Source organism: Cuculus canorus, chromosome 24, assembly GCF_017976375.1.
Source record: "Cuculus canorus isolate bCucCan1 chromosome 24, bCucCan1.pri, whole genome shotgun sequence".
NCBI classification, from domain to species: domain Eukaryota; kingdom Metazoa; phylum Chordata; class Aves; order Cuculiformes; family Cuculidae; genus Cuculus; species Cuculus canorus.
In genome coordinates, this window is record NC_071424.1 from 5,854,986 (window position 1) to 5,869,383 (window position 14,398).

General features: G+C 52.5%; 1 protein-coding gene across 1 annotated transcript; it reads left to right on the forward strand.

The window, feature by feature from the left end:
• The first annotated feature begins 145 nt into the window (after positions 1-145).
• Positions 146-12,465, forward strand: PSMA5 (proteasome 20S subunit alpha 5). Its single transcript, XM_054087794.1, has 9 exons — positions 146-279; positions 1,206-1,272; positions 4,460-4,586; positions 5,597-5,664; positions 6,424-6,531; positions 6,625-6,683; positions 7,596-7,698; positions 8,889-8,975; positions 12,207-12,465. The coding sequence occupies exons 1-9, from the start codon at positions 251-253 to the stop codon at positions 12,282-12,284; spliced, it is 726 nt and encodes a 241-aa protein (XP_053943769.1). The 5' UTR covers positions 146-250; the 3' UTR covers positions 12,285-12,465.
• Positions 12,466-14,398: the final 1,933 nt, after the last annotated feature.

The following is a 14,398-nucleotide window of genomic DNA, read 5'->3' on the forward strand; positions in this document are numbered from 1 at the left end:
GTTCTGGCCACGCCCCTCAGGCACTCACTGCAGTCGCCCCTCCCCGCCGAGCCCGCCCTCCCCGCTCTCCCATTGGCTGGAGCGCAAGCGGGGCGGCCCAATGGGCTGGTGGCGCGGGCGGAAGAGGTGGGGTCTTTAACCGGAAGCGGCGGTGAAGCAGCCAGAGAAGGCAGAGTGGTGCTCTAACCTCCGTTGCCCGTTCCTGTCCCCGCGCTGCCCCCCATCCCCCGGCGCCCCCCCCGCTCTCGCCATGTTCCTCACGCGCTCCGAGTACGACCGGTGAGTGCCGTCCTGCCGCCGCCGCCTCTCTCCTGCTGCCCCTCCGCCGCCCGCGGCCTGGGGCTGAGTCACGGGCCTGCGCCCCATCACCCCCCTCGCTAGCCCCGTGGGACCGGCCGCCGCGGGCCGCGCCGAGAGCCCCTCTGGGCCCTGCACGAGCACCTCCGCTCGGCCATGGGCGGGTTCCCCCCCTCGCCGGGCACTGGGACCCTGCGGCGAGCTCCGAATCGTTTTTATTTCCTTTAGGGTTTGTAGAGTGTCCGGTTCTGGTAGGGGAAAAGGGGGGGGCGCATCCTATTCGAACGGGTTGGGCGGCCGCGATGCGCGGGGAGGCTGCCTGCGTGCTTATAAAGCTGTAGTTGTCTCGCTAAACGGCTCCGAAACGAGGTGGCTTTGAACATCCCCACGGAGGTTTCATGTGCCAATGGAGTCGAGCACAGCGCTTCTCTCAGTCACCAGTGCTGTGGGGCTGGCAGGGAGAGCAGTGCTGGCCCCTGCTTTGTGCAGTGGGAGTCGGGCTGGGAGGTACGGGGATGGGATGCAATGTGGAATCCAAACGGGTCTGCACTGGTGAAACAAACCCCTGCTGTCTCCTGGTGCTGAGAGAAGGTGTGCTGAGTGGAGCCCAAAGACGATGTGCTTCCAGCGTCCACACTAGGAAGTCTGCCCTGGAAACAAACCTCCTCTTGAGCTGTAAAGGAGCCTGCCGACATTCCTTTGTTCTCTTTCTCCATAAGCATCCTGAATCCAGCCCCTGTGAGCATCTGCCGGGAGGATGATAGGCTCCAGTTAAGTTGTGATACGGTCCAACTGCTCTTCTGACATTACCGGTCCCAGCTGGCATCACCCTTCCTGTCATCGCTCTGTGTTTCTTGTCTTCCTTAAGCTCCCTGCACTTTACACCATGTCTGATGTTGTTCTTGCAGGGGTGTGAACACTTTTTCTCCGGAGGGGAGGCTGTTCCAAGTGGAGTATGCCATCGAGGCCATAAAGGTACTGTCATCTGGTCACCAAGTGGTGATGTTAAGGGCTCTTTCACCCAAAGCCTGGCTTTGGTCAGAAATAAAGCAGGCAGGTTCTGTTGTTTGGGCTCTGCAGCAAGGTATGGTTTGGCTGGCTCCTGGGGCGGTACACAATGTTGAGCTTTTCCCCATAGGAGAAAGGTATGGGAACCCTTTGCCAGCCTTTCACCCAAAGTTTGGAGCAGGAGAGTTGTGCAGCAGTGTGCGGTTCCTTCCATCCAACCAAACCTCCTGCAGCTCGGCTCTTTAAGAGCTCTACTCAGCGTTGTCAGGGTGCACCTGGAGTACTGCATTCAGTTTTGGTCCCCACTACACAACAAAGATGCGGACAGACTGGAAAGGATCCAGAGAAGGGCCTCTAAGATGATCAGAGGACTGGGGAACCTTCTATACAGAGTAAGGCTGAGAGAGCTGGGTTTGTTCAGCCTTCAGAGGAGAAGGCTTAGGGGAGACCTTATTACCATGTACCAGTATATAAAGGATGTCTGCCAAGAGGATCGTAGAATAATTTGGCCTGGATGGGATCTCAAAGTGGGCAGGGACACCTCCCACTGGATCAGGCTGCCCAAGGCCTCACCCAACCTGGCCTTGAACACCTCCAGGGAGGGGGCAGCCGCAGCTTCACTGGGCAACCTGTTCCAGTGCCTCGCCACTCTCATCGTGAAAAAATTCCTCCTTATGTCCAGTCTAAATCTGTCCCTCTCCAATTTATAGCCATTGCCCCTAGTCTTATCACTCTGCCTTTGTAAAAAGCCCCTCCCTAGATTTCTTGTAGCCCCTTTCAGGTACTAGATGGAGATTCCTTTTTACAAGGAGTTACATGGAGAAGACAAGGGGTAGTGGGTATAAGTTGCTTCTGGGGGGATTTTGATTGGATTCCAGAAGAAAACGTTTCACCGTGAGAACAGTTAAACATTGGAATGATCTCCCCAGGGAAGCAGTGGATTCCTCTACACTGGATACTTATAAGGTTCAGCTCAAGAGGGTGCTGGGCCATCTCATTTAAGTTGTATGTCAACTGAAAAGGAAGGGCTAGATGATCCTTGAGGTTCCTTCCAACCTGGCATTCTATGATTCTATTAAGAAGACTCAAAAGCCACTAACACCAAAGGAATGTTCCTTTCCCTGTCTCCCACCACCAATCTACCCCTAAACTAAACCCTTAAAAACCTCAAAGTAGATGCTTTTCCCCCGCTGGGTCAAATTTCCTTTTCAAGTGGGGCACCATTTGCTCTGTTGGATTCTGAAAGGTAAAGGTTCTTCTGAGCAAGTGGCCCCACCCCTGCAGAGCCCAGCGGCCTCTCTGGGGCACTGCATGTTCTTGGTTGGTAGATTATGGTTGCGTAGGCTGTGGGCATTGATTAGGAATGAGTTGAAACTTGGGGGAAACTGCTCCAGTGGTGCAGGGAAGCAGCTCTGGGTGAGCCTGGGCTGGGGAGGAGGAGAGTGCAGGCTGTACCTGCCCTGTGTGGTGTTAGCTCACTGAAACACTGCCTAAATCAGGAGACAGAGGGTAATGATGTTCGTTAAGGCATTGGGAAGGAAAAGCTCTCAAAAGGATGTTGGTTTCCTTGCTGACAAATACACAGAATCATTGAGGTTGGGAAAGACTTTTAACATCATTGAGTCCAGCCATAAATCCAACACTGCCAATTCCACCACTGAACACTGTCCCTAAGCACCACATCTACGCAGCTTTTAAATCCCTCCGGGGTGGGGACTCCAGCACTGCCCTAGGCAGCTGGTTCCAATGCTTCCATCATTTGTGCAGTGAAGGAAATTTTCCCAATATCCAGTCTAAACCTCCCCGTTTTAACTTGAGGCTGTTTCCTCTTGTTCCATCCCTTGTCTCTTGGGAGAAGAGACCAGTACCTGCCTGGCTCCAGCCTCTTTTAAGAAGCTGCAGAGAGCAATGAGGTCTCCCCTCTGTCTCGTCCAGACTAAACAGCCCCACATCCCTCAGCTGCTCCCTGATCTCCAGTACCGCAGCCCCTTCCCAGCTCCATTCCCTTCTCTGGATGTGCTCCAGCCCCTCAATGTCTTTCTAGGAGCGAGAGGCCCACAACTGAACCCAGGATTTGAAATGTGGCCTCCTCAGCATTGAGCATGGAGGGACGATCCCTTCCCTGGTCAGTAGCAATCACACAGAAGTTTCCTGGCTTCTTTCTGGATCAGCCCATAAGCTCTCTGACAGAATTTGTGCAGCTCCGTGGCTGTTGCAACATGCTCTGTGTGGTGCCCCTGCGTTAGGGGTGGAGGAGTCTTTAATGAAGCTGTAACTTCATTAACAAAAATACATCCAAGATGCCATTGGGAGTCTCTCCTTCCCTCAGGATTTGTGTGGCTGTGACTGGCTGCATGCTTAAATGATGGGAGTGTTGGACTGTGCCTGGAACCACAGGTGCCTATGACAGAGCTTCTCCTCTGCCAGGCCTGTGGTCATCACTATAGCTACTAAAATCAGCCTGATTTGGGTATTTAGAGTCAGCATCTCCACACCACAGGTTCTTGTGGTAAATTCACCTGCATGGGAAAGTTGGGAGTACAGGGAGCAGGGCTGGAGTGCTTGGGATCTGCACGCCCCTTGACTGTGGTGATGCCATGGTGTCCTGTCCTGCAGGAGCAGGACAGAACTTGCTGCAGGTTGTTAACTGCTGCTGTGCAAAATGCTCTCATTCCCATCATAAATTCTGTTGATCTGGGAGAAAAAGAGCTAATTGAAAGAAAAATGCCCGAGTCAGAAGCATGGGTGCAATCAGAATTAAAGCAATTATGTGAAATCCTGCTTGCTTTAAAAGCCAGTTTCTGTTTTGCCAAGGAAGATTCAAAAGGATTTATTTTAATAAAAGTGGGTGCTCGGGGAAGCGATTAATGGTTTGTGCAGCCCTACTGGGTTCTGACAAGCTCCTCAGATGGGTAGTAGCACAGGTTTAACCTTTCTATTTCCCTAGTTCAAGTCATAACACTTTAAACTCGGTATGCAAAGCCAGAGGGTCTTGCATACAATGAAATTTCTGTGCCAGAGATGTGAACATCTCCAAACCAAAACACCCGCAAATAACTGAAGCCAAAATCAGGATTGTGCCGCTTATTTGTGCGAGCAGCTGTGCTGCACCCCGTGTTGGGTGCGGTGGTGCTAACGGTGCAGCGGTTTGCAGCTTGGTTCCACAGCCATCGGGATCCAGACCTCGGAGGGTGTCTGCCTGGCCGTGGAGAAGAGGATCACCTCCCCGCTCATGGAACCCAGCAGCATCGAGAAGATTGTAGAAATCGATTCCCACATAGGTAAGGAGAAGAGCGTTTCTTTTGCCCCTCTGTGAGAGCACTCGGAAGCGTCCCTCAAGCATTGGAGGTGTATATATATATATATATATATATATATGACAACTGTTCCCTGGGAGTATCAGAAGCGGGGTTTCAGGGCTAACTTTCCTTGCAGACAGCTCAGCTGAACTGAGCGGGAATGATCATCCCTCGCAGTGAATGCCGGGTCCTGGTCACTGGTTTTCCAGGCTCCAGGCCAGCAGGACATAGTTACAGGAGCAGGAAGAGGCAGCTGAAGCACTCCTCCTGCCTCTGTGACCTCCCTCGTGAAAGCTCATCCCAAATTTAGATCTGGGAGGGCAGGGAATTACTGCAAAAGGCTTGACTGCAGGCAAGTTTCTCCTGCAGCACTAATGTTAGCCTGTCCTCCTGCTCCAGCAGCTTACTGCGCTGTGAGGGGACCCGCGGTGGGCTCCTTACCAAATATGTTGCCTGGAAAAGCAGGAGACCTCCAAAATACACCTGTTGCTGATGACATGAGGCATGGAAGGAGCTCCTGAAGAGCCTTATTTCCTCCTCCTATATGCTTGCAATACCACCCCTTTCCTCCTGGAGCAAGATCTGTGCTGGGGGTTCCTGCTGTATCCCCCTCAGCTATGGCATAGCCAGCCCTCCCCGTGGAGAGGAGAAATTAATTCCTCTTCCAAGGAGATTGCTTCTCTTGAAAGACCTCAAATGTGGCACCTTTAACCAGTTTGGATTTGGGGGGGGGGTGGAAGATGACTGAGAGAACCGGGCTGTGTACCTGCCCTTCAGCTGGGCATCTGTCTATGCTCTTGAGCAAATCTGTTTCGATCCCATCCTCCTTTCCCCCCAGCAAGGTGTGGTGCTGCACTGCTGTGTGCTCCCACGCAGGGAACCATTATGCCCTGCAGCCTTTTTTATGTCTCTGTGGGCTTTGGGAAGTCCGGGGGAAGGTGGCCTCGTGACTAATGGGTGAAATGACTCGTGTTTTCCCTCTCCCATTCCAGGGTGTGCCATGAGCGGCTTGATAGCTGATGCAAAGACTTTAATTGATAAAGCAAGAGTGGAGACTCAGGTAAGATTTAAGTTTCTCTTCAAACAACAGTACGAGGCTCAGGGGCATCTGGGAAGTCTCTGGAGTGGGAAGATGGTTACAGCAAAGGAGCCAGCATGGAGTGGGAGGCTGGTGGGGAGCACAGCTTCCCTCGTGTGGCTTTGGCAGAATATAAGACGTGGAGGCTTCCCTGTGGGTTTTTTGGTAGGAATGCTATGTTAGGTTCTCCAGTGGTCTCAGCACCAGCAGCTCTGCTCTGGTGAACATCTGGAACCCTGTGGCTGACTTTGTCTCGACAGAAGACTGGTTATACTGCTTATATTTTTAACCCTTCAAATTTCCTCGGTGCCTATGGTGCGTGGAAGCCCCAGGTGCAAGTATCTCTGCTGTGGTAAAGACTATTTTATGGAGTGTGGCTGCATGCCGGCACTCCTCGTGCCTCTGAAGAACCGGATAACTCCATTTCTTTGGAAACAGATACTGGGATAAAGTGCTCTGACCTTGCATTTTCCCTGTTGGCATCCCAAGGCCTAGGAATCCCAGGGTTTCTGGGGGATCCCTGCACAAGCTTCCCAGCTCTTGTTCTGTGCTTCTGCTGTCTTCCTGGCACTTCCCTCTTGTGGCTGGATGGGCTGTGTCCCGGTGCCAGCAGCCGGCCCAGAGGGAAGTCATCTTTGTGGCTATGCAGGGCATCGCTCCAGCCCACTGTGTGAATGATCTAGGATTGTTGAATTTTGGGAACAAGGCGATAATTTGAGTCTTTATTGTTTTTTTCTGCAGAATCACTGGTTCACCTACAACGAAACCATGACAGTGGAGAGCGTGACGCAGGCTGTGTCCAACCTGGCGCTTCAGTTCGGGGAGGAGGATGCAGACCCAGGGGCGATGGTGCGGAGCTGGGGGGACTCAGGGTGGTGTGGGGGGCGCCCCTCTGGCTTTGCCCTCAGCCTTGCCCTAACCTCTCTGCTCCTTTTCTTGCAGTCTCGTCCATTTGGCGTCGCGCTGCTTTTTGGAGGAGTTGATGAGAAGGGACCCCAGCTGTAAGTTTGACTCTTAGTCCAGCACAGTTCTGGGAAGAGATAAAATCTCCCAGGACTTTATAGCGACTTGATTCTGGGATTTTACTGAAATACTGGGGTTTATCTCATTGTGTACGTGATGTGTTTGTTAAAGCTTTTGAACCCTTCCATTCAAAGCATGGGTTGTGTGAGCACTGGCTGCTTCTTTGGGGTTGATGAGGATGCCATGCCTTCGCCGAATCCGTGCTTTTTTATTGTGGGTTCCTGGACAGGAGGGAGGCATTAAAGCCTTTCTTGTCCCAAGTTTATTCTTACCTTTCCCTAAAGGACTAGCAGAGCCACGGGTAACATAATACATGGAGCCTGCTGTAACATTCCTCGGGGTGGTGGTGGAGTGCTTGTAACCTGAACTCCTGTGCTTCAAACACTTGGCCTCCTCTGGAGGTGGGAATGGCTCTGCAGAGCCAACCCAATAAGGTCTCCTCATGGTCCTCCTCCCAGGAGCAGGACTGAAAACTTGCTGAGTTTATTAAACAAATAAGATAAGGAGGAAAATAAGGAAAACAATTCTCCTCCGAGTACGGAGGGGCGGTGTGTTGGGAGTGTGTAGCTTTCCTAGCTTACCAGCCCAGTGTGGGTCTGCTGGTGACTCTGGCATTCCTCAACCCTTGTTCTCCTCCTCTGCATGCCAGGAGGAGAGACCTGTGCTGTGGGAATTGCAGCATCGCCCTGTGGCGGCTGGGCGTGAGGAGGGAGGCTGAGCACTGCCAGGGGCTGCTGCTTGTTGGCAAATGTGCTGTCGTTGCGGAGGAGCCCTTGTTCTTCTCCAGCTCTGAGCCGTGCAGGATCCAGGGCTGGTGGGAAAGCCCTAGGGGTGCCACGGTGCAGGATGGGGTGCAGTGACTGTTCATTCTCTCCCCTGTGTTGGTGCAGGTTTCACATGGACCCGTCGGGGACATTTGTTCAGTGCGATGCCAGAGCTATCGGCTCCGCCTCAGAGGGCGCACAGAGCTCTCTGCAGGAGGTCTACCATAAGGTAAAAGGCTGGATCGGGGCTGGCATTTCACAATTTAGAGGTACCTCACAACCTACAAGGATCTGCTCATCCCTTTCCTCTTCAGTGATTTGTAAGAATCTTGCGCTGCAGAGGAGGTGTGTGGGGTTGTCAGGGTGGGACTCAGTCCTTGGCAGTTCATCCCGTGATTGGGTGTCAGTGCTGAGTTGTTGCATGAGGATCTCTACTATGAGGAGTACCTATGGCCTGCAGCTCCCCGCAGCCGCCACGGTGATTCCGTGGAACTCGAGACGTGTCTGAGATGCCAGTCTCTGCCTCTGGCAGGTGATAATTAAGCCCATGTCAGGAAGTCCTCTATAAATAAAAGAATTGCTATAGGAACACCGGCGGCTGGCATCTGGGCTCAGGATGGATGCAGCCTGAGCATATGGAACTAAAGCAAGTGGCTTCATTTCACCCAATCCGTTCAGCCAGTGAAGTTGATGGCTTTTAGCTGCAAGTACTGATCCCAGCTGACCTCAAATAGAAGAACCTCCGGGGGGGGGAGCTGCCCATTCTCTGTGGTAAGAACCCAAACACTGTGAGGGCACGCATAAGTGATGGTGCTGAAGACTCAGCAACCTGATTTGCTCGCTAGCAGAACTGTCTGAGTTCTGAGCCCCAGGGCTTCTTCACCACCTTCCAAGTGCAGAGTTCCTGCAAACACCACTGCATTCACTCTTCAGACACTGCACAGCCCTTCAGCTCTGATTCCTCCTCATGTGGGGATTTATGTGATTAAAGCTGCCAAGAGGGAGTCTGGCTTTTTGGAGCTCCCACTGGAGCTCGTTGTGGGGAACAACTTGACAGACAGTGACTGGTGAAGGGAAGCAGTTCCTTGTGCCCCGATCCTGATAGCTTTATGTGCCCAGATTAACAGTTCTTAAGCTTTGTAAAAAGTTATACGGGAGCAGAAAGTCGCCATCCCTGCAATTGTCACTGCCCTGCCTGAACAGCGCGCTTTGATCTCTTGTTGATACTGCAGATAACCTGATAAGCTTTTGAATTTTCTGCCAGTGACAGCTTAAAGGATTTGAGGGGAGCGGGAGGGAGAGCAGTGCTTTCACAGCCCGGGGTGGGGAGGGAGAGCAGTGCTTTCACAGCCCAGGGGGCAATGCACAAGTACTTGCTTGAGCGTCAGCGATGCGATTAATGAGTGGTTTGTTTTACAGTCAATGACGCTGAAAGAGGCAATCAAATCTTCCCTCGTCATCCTGAAACAAGTGATGGAGGAGAAGCTGAATGCAACCAATATTGAGGTAACCGCAACTTGTTAGCGGCGCTTGGCGTGGAGCAGAGCCTGCGCTCTGCAGCCTTTGCTTCCTTGGTGCAAATCCTGCTGGCTGCGCAGCAAGCGTCTCAGCAGTGCCTTGCATCTTAAACACTCAGGTGAGAGTGCTGTCTGCTTCTTGCAGAAGAAGGTCTGCCTGTGCTGCTAGAGCAAGGAATGAACTGGTGGAGCAGCTCAGGGCTTCCCCAGCCAGCCAGCCGTTGGCTTCGGATGCTCTTGTCACTTCACACTGCCCGTTGTGTGGCACATCAGAAAGGTTGGAGCTTGAGGAGTGCTTAATTGAGGAGTGCAGCCTGGCCCGTTTGCCTGGCTAATCCATAAGTGCCGGCAGAAACGATTCTCATGGGGCTCCCTGGATGTGGGCTGGAGATGGGTGGGCGTGGAGCCCCTGCTGACCTTACCCAGACCGAGTCAGCCAGTGGGAACCTGTCCCTCCAGCCAGATCATTTTTTCTTCTCCTGGATTTAGCCATTCTTTTTTTCCCTGGTACTTGTAATATTAGAAGGAATGAAAATTATACAGCTTCTGGACTTGCTATATTCAGTCTTGGGGTGGTGCCAAAAATCTGTTGGACAGGAGGACCAAAGAGGTGAAGACTCCATGAGCCAATGTGCTCCTCTAACCTCCGGCTTTTGGTCCCAGTACTGGTGCTCTGAGAGATCCCCACAGATGTGCAGGTTCCTGTCCCCTCAAACCCTGCTCGTTAGAGTTGTAATGCTCCTTTTTAGGTAGCAAAGGTAAAAACCCCTCCAGATCGCTAGTGATAATGGATATATGATGAGCAGGGCTGGCGTGTAGAGTTTGCTTCTATTTCTGGCGGGTTATGAGACACTAGACCTTTCCAAATCATGTTATGCTGACTCCTGAGCTGCTCTCCTCCTGCTTTTTTCCCATTTCTTTCTCCTGAACTCATTTCCCATATGGCCTAAAAGTGTGCACCCCATTTTTTATATGAAATACCACTGCTGCAGACCTTTCCTGAAGTGATTAACCTGCTTCCTTTGGGGGGAAGAGGGCTGACAGCACGCTGAAAACTGAGAGACTCTGTCCAGAAACAACACTGGACAACTGAAATCTGCTTTCCCAGCTGCACTCCCATCCTCCACCAATCAGTTCTCTTGCCGTCAGCTTCAGGACTCTTCTGGAAAATCCACAGTACAGTGCAAAGAAGCTGAGGCAGAGGAGCATGTACAGTATCCTCATGTCCTGTCCCCGTTTAACAGGGCTTAACTGTGCTTGGCAAAGCCTTGAACGCGTTGAGGAATCATGTCAGAGTTGAGTATGAGAAGAATGTGCTGAGGATTAAAAGGTCTCTATTGACTCAAGTCACCCTTCTGTTTGAAAATCTGCTACCTGAAGTAGCTGCTCTGCTTTCTAGCCTTTTATTACAGAAGTGTGGTGCCCTGGTTTATTTACTTTAGACCCTTCCCTCTTTTTGTGTGGGGTTTTCCACCTAGCAGCCAAGACAAAGGTCGAAGTGTGATCACGGAGGTGTGAAATCTGTCAGCAGCGAAGGTCAGGAGCCTTTACCTGATGTTATGTTTTTACATTAATCCCTTCCCTGTGAAACCTGTAAGGCAATAGTCGAGGAAAGCTTTGTTTGTAGGGAGAAGATGAGGCACAGGTTCGGGCAGACATGGAAAAGCAAAGGAGTCGGTGTCTCTTGAGTACCTGCTCGGGGTTTCGGGGTGCGTATATGTGTTTGGCCATATATGTGTGTGGCCAAGTCTGTTTAGGCCAGCACCCACGCAGGTGATTCCGGTGGCCTAAAGTGGCATCTGTCTATCTGACTTGTCTGAGGATGCCAGCGAACACCTGGGCTGTCAGGGGCTCTCAGGCTGAGTCTTGGGGATTTTTCTCCTGGAAAACCATTCCCTCTATCCCAGAAGTGTGTTCTGACATCCCGTGCTGCTGTATGGGTTCTTCCAGTACTGAAAGGGGCTCCAGGAAAGCTGGGGAGGGGCTCTTGATCAGGGAGTGCAGGGACAGGACAAGGGAGAGCGGTTTTCATCTGAAAGAGGGGAGATTGACATCTTAGGGAGAAATGTTTTGCTGTGAGGGTGGGGAGGCCCTGGCCCAGGTTGCCCCGAGAAGCTGTGGCTGCCCCATCCCTGGAGGGGTTCAAGGCCAGGCTGGATGCAGCTTTGAGCCCCTGATCCAGTGGGAGGTGTCACTGCCCATGGTGAGGGGATGGGATGAGCTTTGTGGTCCCTTCCAGTCCAAACCCTTCCATGATTCTATGGGTGACTTTGCAAGAAGTGAAGCCAAGAAGGGCTCTGGGATTTGCCAGGATCCTCAGCAGTTTTCCTTCAGTTTACTGCAAACAAACACTGATCCCTGAAGAGTGAAGATGCGTGCTGGATTGTGGGGCGGCCGGCGGGTGAGCTCCTGCAGCTTTCTGGCTTGCCTGCTGTCGGCAGCTCTGTGTCTCTTGGGCTCCCATGCCGTCAGCGAGGTGGGAACGCTGGTCTCCCTTACGTTCTTCTTCCAGTATTGTGGTTCACCAAGTATCCCTTGTTCTGGTGCTCACCTTGGGCAGTCTCAGCAGTCTGTCCTGGACACCGCCTCCCTCTGGGCCTGGCAGAGGGGCAGGGGGGACCGTGCTGTGCCCAGCGCTGTCCTTTGGGCTTTGCTTTGGAAGAGATTGCGTTGGCCTCTCTCACAGAGTGCCTGGCAGCCACGAGGTGCCCTCATTGTCTGTGTTTGGTGATCAGAAGGCAGGTGCCCTCATTGTCTGTGTTTGGTGATCAGAAGGCAGGTTTGCCTCTGCCAGGCTTTCCCAGAGCTCATTCTTCAAGTGTTTTCTTCAAGTGTGCATTCTCACAGGGCATGTAACGAGCTGGAATTAACCCGTGGCTGGTTCCACGAGGAGAGGAGCCAGTGCCGCCCCTCTTCAGGAGCGTTTGAGGAAGGACTCGTGTTAACAGGGCCTTTCTCCCAGCAAGCAGGAGCAGAGCCTGCCTTTTCCCAACAGACGTTCCCCGCTGCTGCTACTATGAGGAGACTGAGTCAATTAAAAGCTATTTCTGCTGCAAGCAGCTATTTTAGGGAATCGAAGAGCATGTTACGGGGTGGAATGATCTTGCTGGGCTGGCAGATCAGGCAGCCGAGAAGGAACAGCTGCTCCGTCCGCTGTGCTGCTCTGTTCCCTGCCCCATGCTGTCACCTCACGCTTAACCACTTGCTCCTTCTCTTTCAGCTTGCCACGGTGGAGCCCGGGATGAAGTTCCACATGTACACAAAAGAGGAACTCGAAGAGGTCATCAAGGATATTTGAAACAGAAAGAAAGTCCCTCAAAGGCTCATTCCCCTGACCCTTGGTTCCTTCCAGTACCTGTGATTTTATTTTCCAGCAGCATCTGTAATTGCTCTTCTTAGAAGGCTCTGGAGGTTTTTTTACAGTTTCTGTACATAAACTGATCTCTACAGTATGAGGAAATGAGAATAAATCATTTTGTTACTCTACCGCGGTTCCTCATCGTGGAGGACTGAGGCGAGGGGTCATTTAGAGGTAAAACCGGGGCAACATCTGCTGCTGAAATCGGTGCAGGCGGAGCAGCGCCTGCCAGGCTTGCTGTGCTGCCTGCACCGTCTGGCGCTGTGCCATCTGTCTGGTGCCACGCTCCTGCTATCTGTGGCAGGAGCAAGTCTCCCTCTCGTGGAGAGTGTGGTGATATCACATCGGGAGATCTGTAAAATTTCATGAGCCTTGAAAACATTCCATTCTTAGATCTGTTCGTACCTCTTCAGTGCGTTCCCCCAGACCTTCTCCAGTGGTTTTTTGTCCGTAGCGGCTTGCCTGGGGCTCTGATTCCTTCCCAGGGAAGTAATCCATAACCACGCTTGGGGTTGTGTTTCCTTCTAATGGAATTAGGTTAATTTTTTAGATTAATTAAGCTCACTTAATCCCGAGCACAGTCTTGTTCTGAACAACAAGCGTCTGTTCTCCATGATTCTTGTGGCTTTTTTGCCTTCAGCCACTATCTCTGCCCTTGTCCTCAAAATAGCGTCGGAGAATGGCAGATCAGTCTGATAACGGAATAAGCTGAGATTAGCGAAGTATTTTCCTATAAAATTGGGCCTGCTTGGTGAGCGCAGTGCAGGGGCTGGGGAGCCGCTTCTGTGCCACCACGTGAGCGCTGGCAGGCGGCGGTCGCTGCTCCGCTCTGTCCTGGTTTGAGGAATTACAATCTCACCCTGACCAAACCCATGTGGTCTGCTGCGGAAGGGCTGGCTGCAGCCTGTGCTGCGCCCGCATTGCCTTGGTAAGCGGGAACATTCCCAGTGTTCACGTTGCACTGGAATGAGGAACTTTCCGCTCGGTTCAGTGCTTGGAATTGTCTGCTGGCCTCCAGCGGGTGTTTTGCCCCTTGGCAAGGCCAAACAGTCACTGCAGCTGATCTCACACCTGCCAACCTCCACCTTCTGCAGAAGGGAAAATGCCAATCCTATTCATTTTTTCCTTTCTTGCCATCCCAGACAGTTGCAGGAAGGGAAGCCAGGTTGTCGTGGCTGGACAATCCGTCCTTGGATAACCTTAGTTTTCAGAATAGCAGAGTGTCCTCCTCTCAAGAGTTCCTGCTGTGAGTTTCCCCTCTTTGCATAACAGCCTAAAGGAAACAAATTGGACCATCTGGGCAGTGCCAGAGGTCCTGGTAGGGACTGGATTCTTCCACAGGTGGAAGAGCAAACACAACAAATCATAGAGTCGCAGAATGGTTTGGGTTGGAAGGGACCTCAAAGCCCATCCAGTTCCACCCCCTGCCATGGGCAGGGACACCTCCCACTGGATCAGGGGCTCCGAGCCCCATCCAACCTGGCCTGGAACCCCTCCAGGGATGGGGCAGCCACCACTGCTCTGGGCAACCTGGGCCAGGGCATCCCCACCTGCATCATGAAGAATTTCTTCCCAATATCTAATCTAAATCTTCCTCCCAATTTAAAGCCATTCCTCCTCGTCCCATCACTCCACGCCCTTCTAAAAAGCCCCTCCCCAGCTTTCCTGGAGCCTCTTTCTGCACTGGAAGCTGCTCTAAGGTCTCCCCGGAGCCTCCTCCAGGCTGAACAACCCCAACTCTCTCAGCCTGTCCTCAGAGCAGAGGTGCTGGCTGACTTTACCCTTTAGGGAGCTCTTCCTTCTAGCCTAAATGCAGGGAAACAAGTCTGAGTTTTGCTCTGCCTGCACAGTCTCTGCCACACCTCATCCCTATCGTGGATTTGAGGCAGGGACATGGGTGGCCCTGGCGTGGGAGCTCCCCTGTCCTGAATATCCAGCAGGCCAGGATGACATCCAGGGCACCGCCCGGAGTGAAACCACCCCAGAAGTGAAACCGGGGCTGCTATCAGCTGCTGGCTATCTGGAAGGTGTAATTATCTTGAACGTACTTTAGC

What these genes read in the sequence shown, in the direction of transcription:
- PSMA5 (XM_054087794.1), top strand. Translation starts at nt 251, where the DNA reads ATGTTCCTCACGCGCTCCGAGTACGACCG. An exon ending in ACGCGCTCCGAGTACGACCG is followed by an intron (nt 280 to 1,205) that starts GTGAGTGCCGTC and finishes TTGTTCTTGCAG; the next exon opens with GGGTGTGAACACTTTTTCTC. An exon ending in TGAATGCAACCAATATTGAG is followed by an intron (nt 8,976 to 12,206) that starts GTAACCGCAACT and finishes CTTCTCTTTCAG; the next exon opens with CTTGCCACGGTGGAGCCCGG.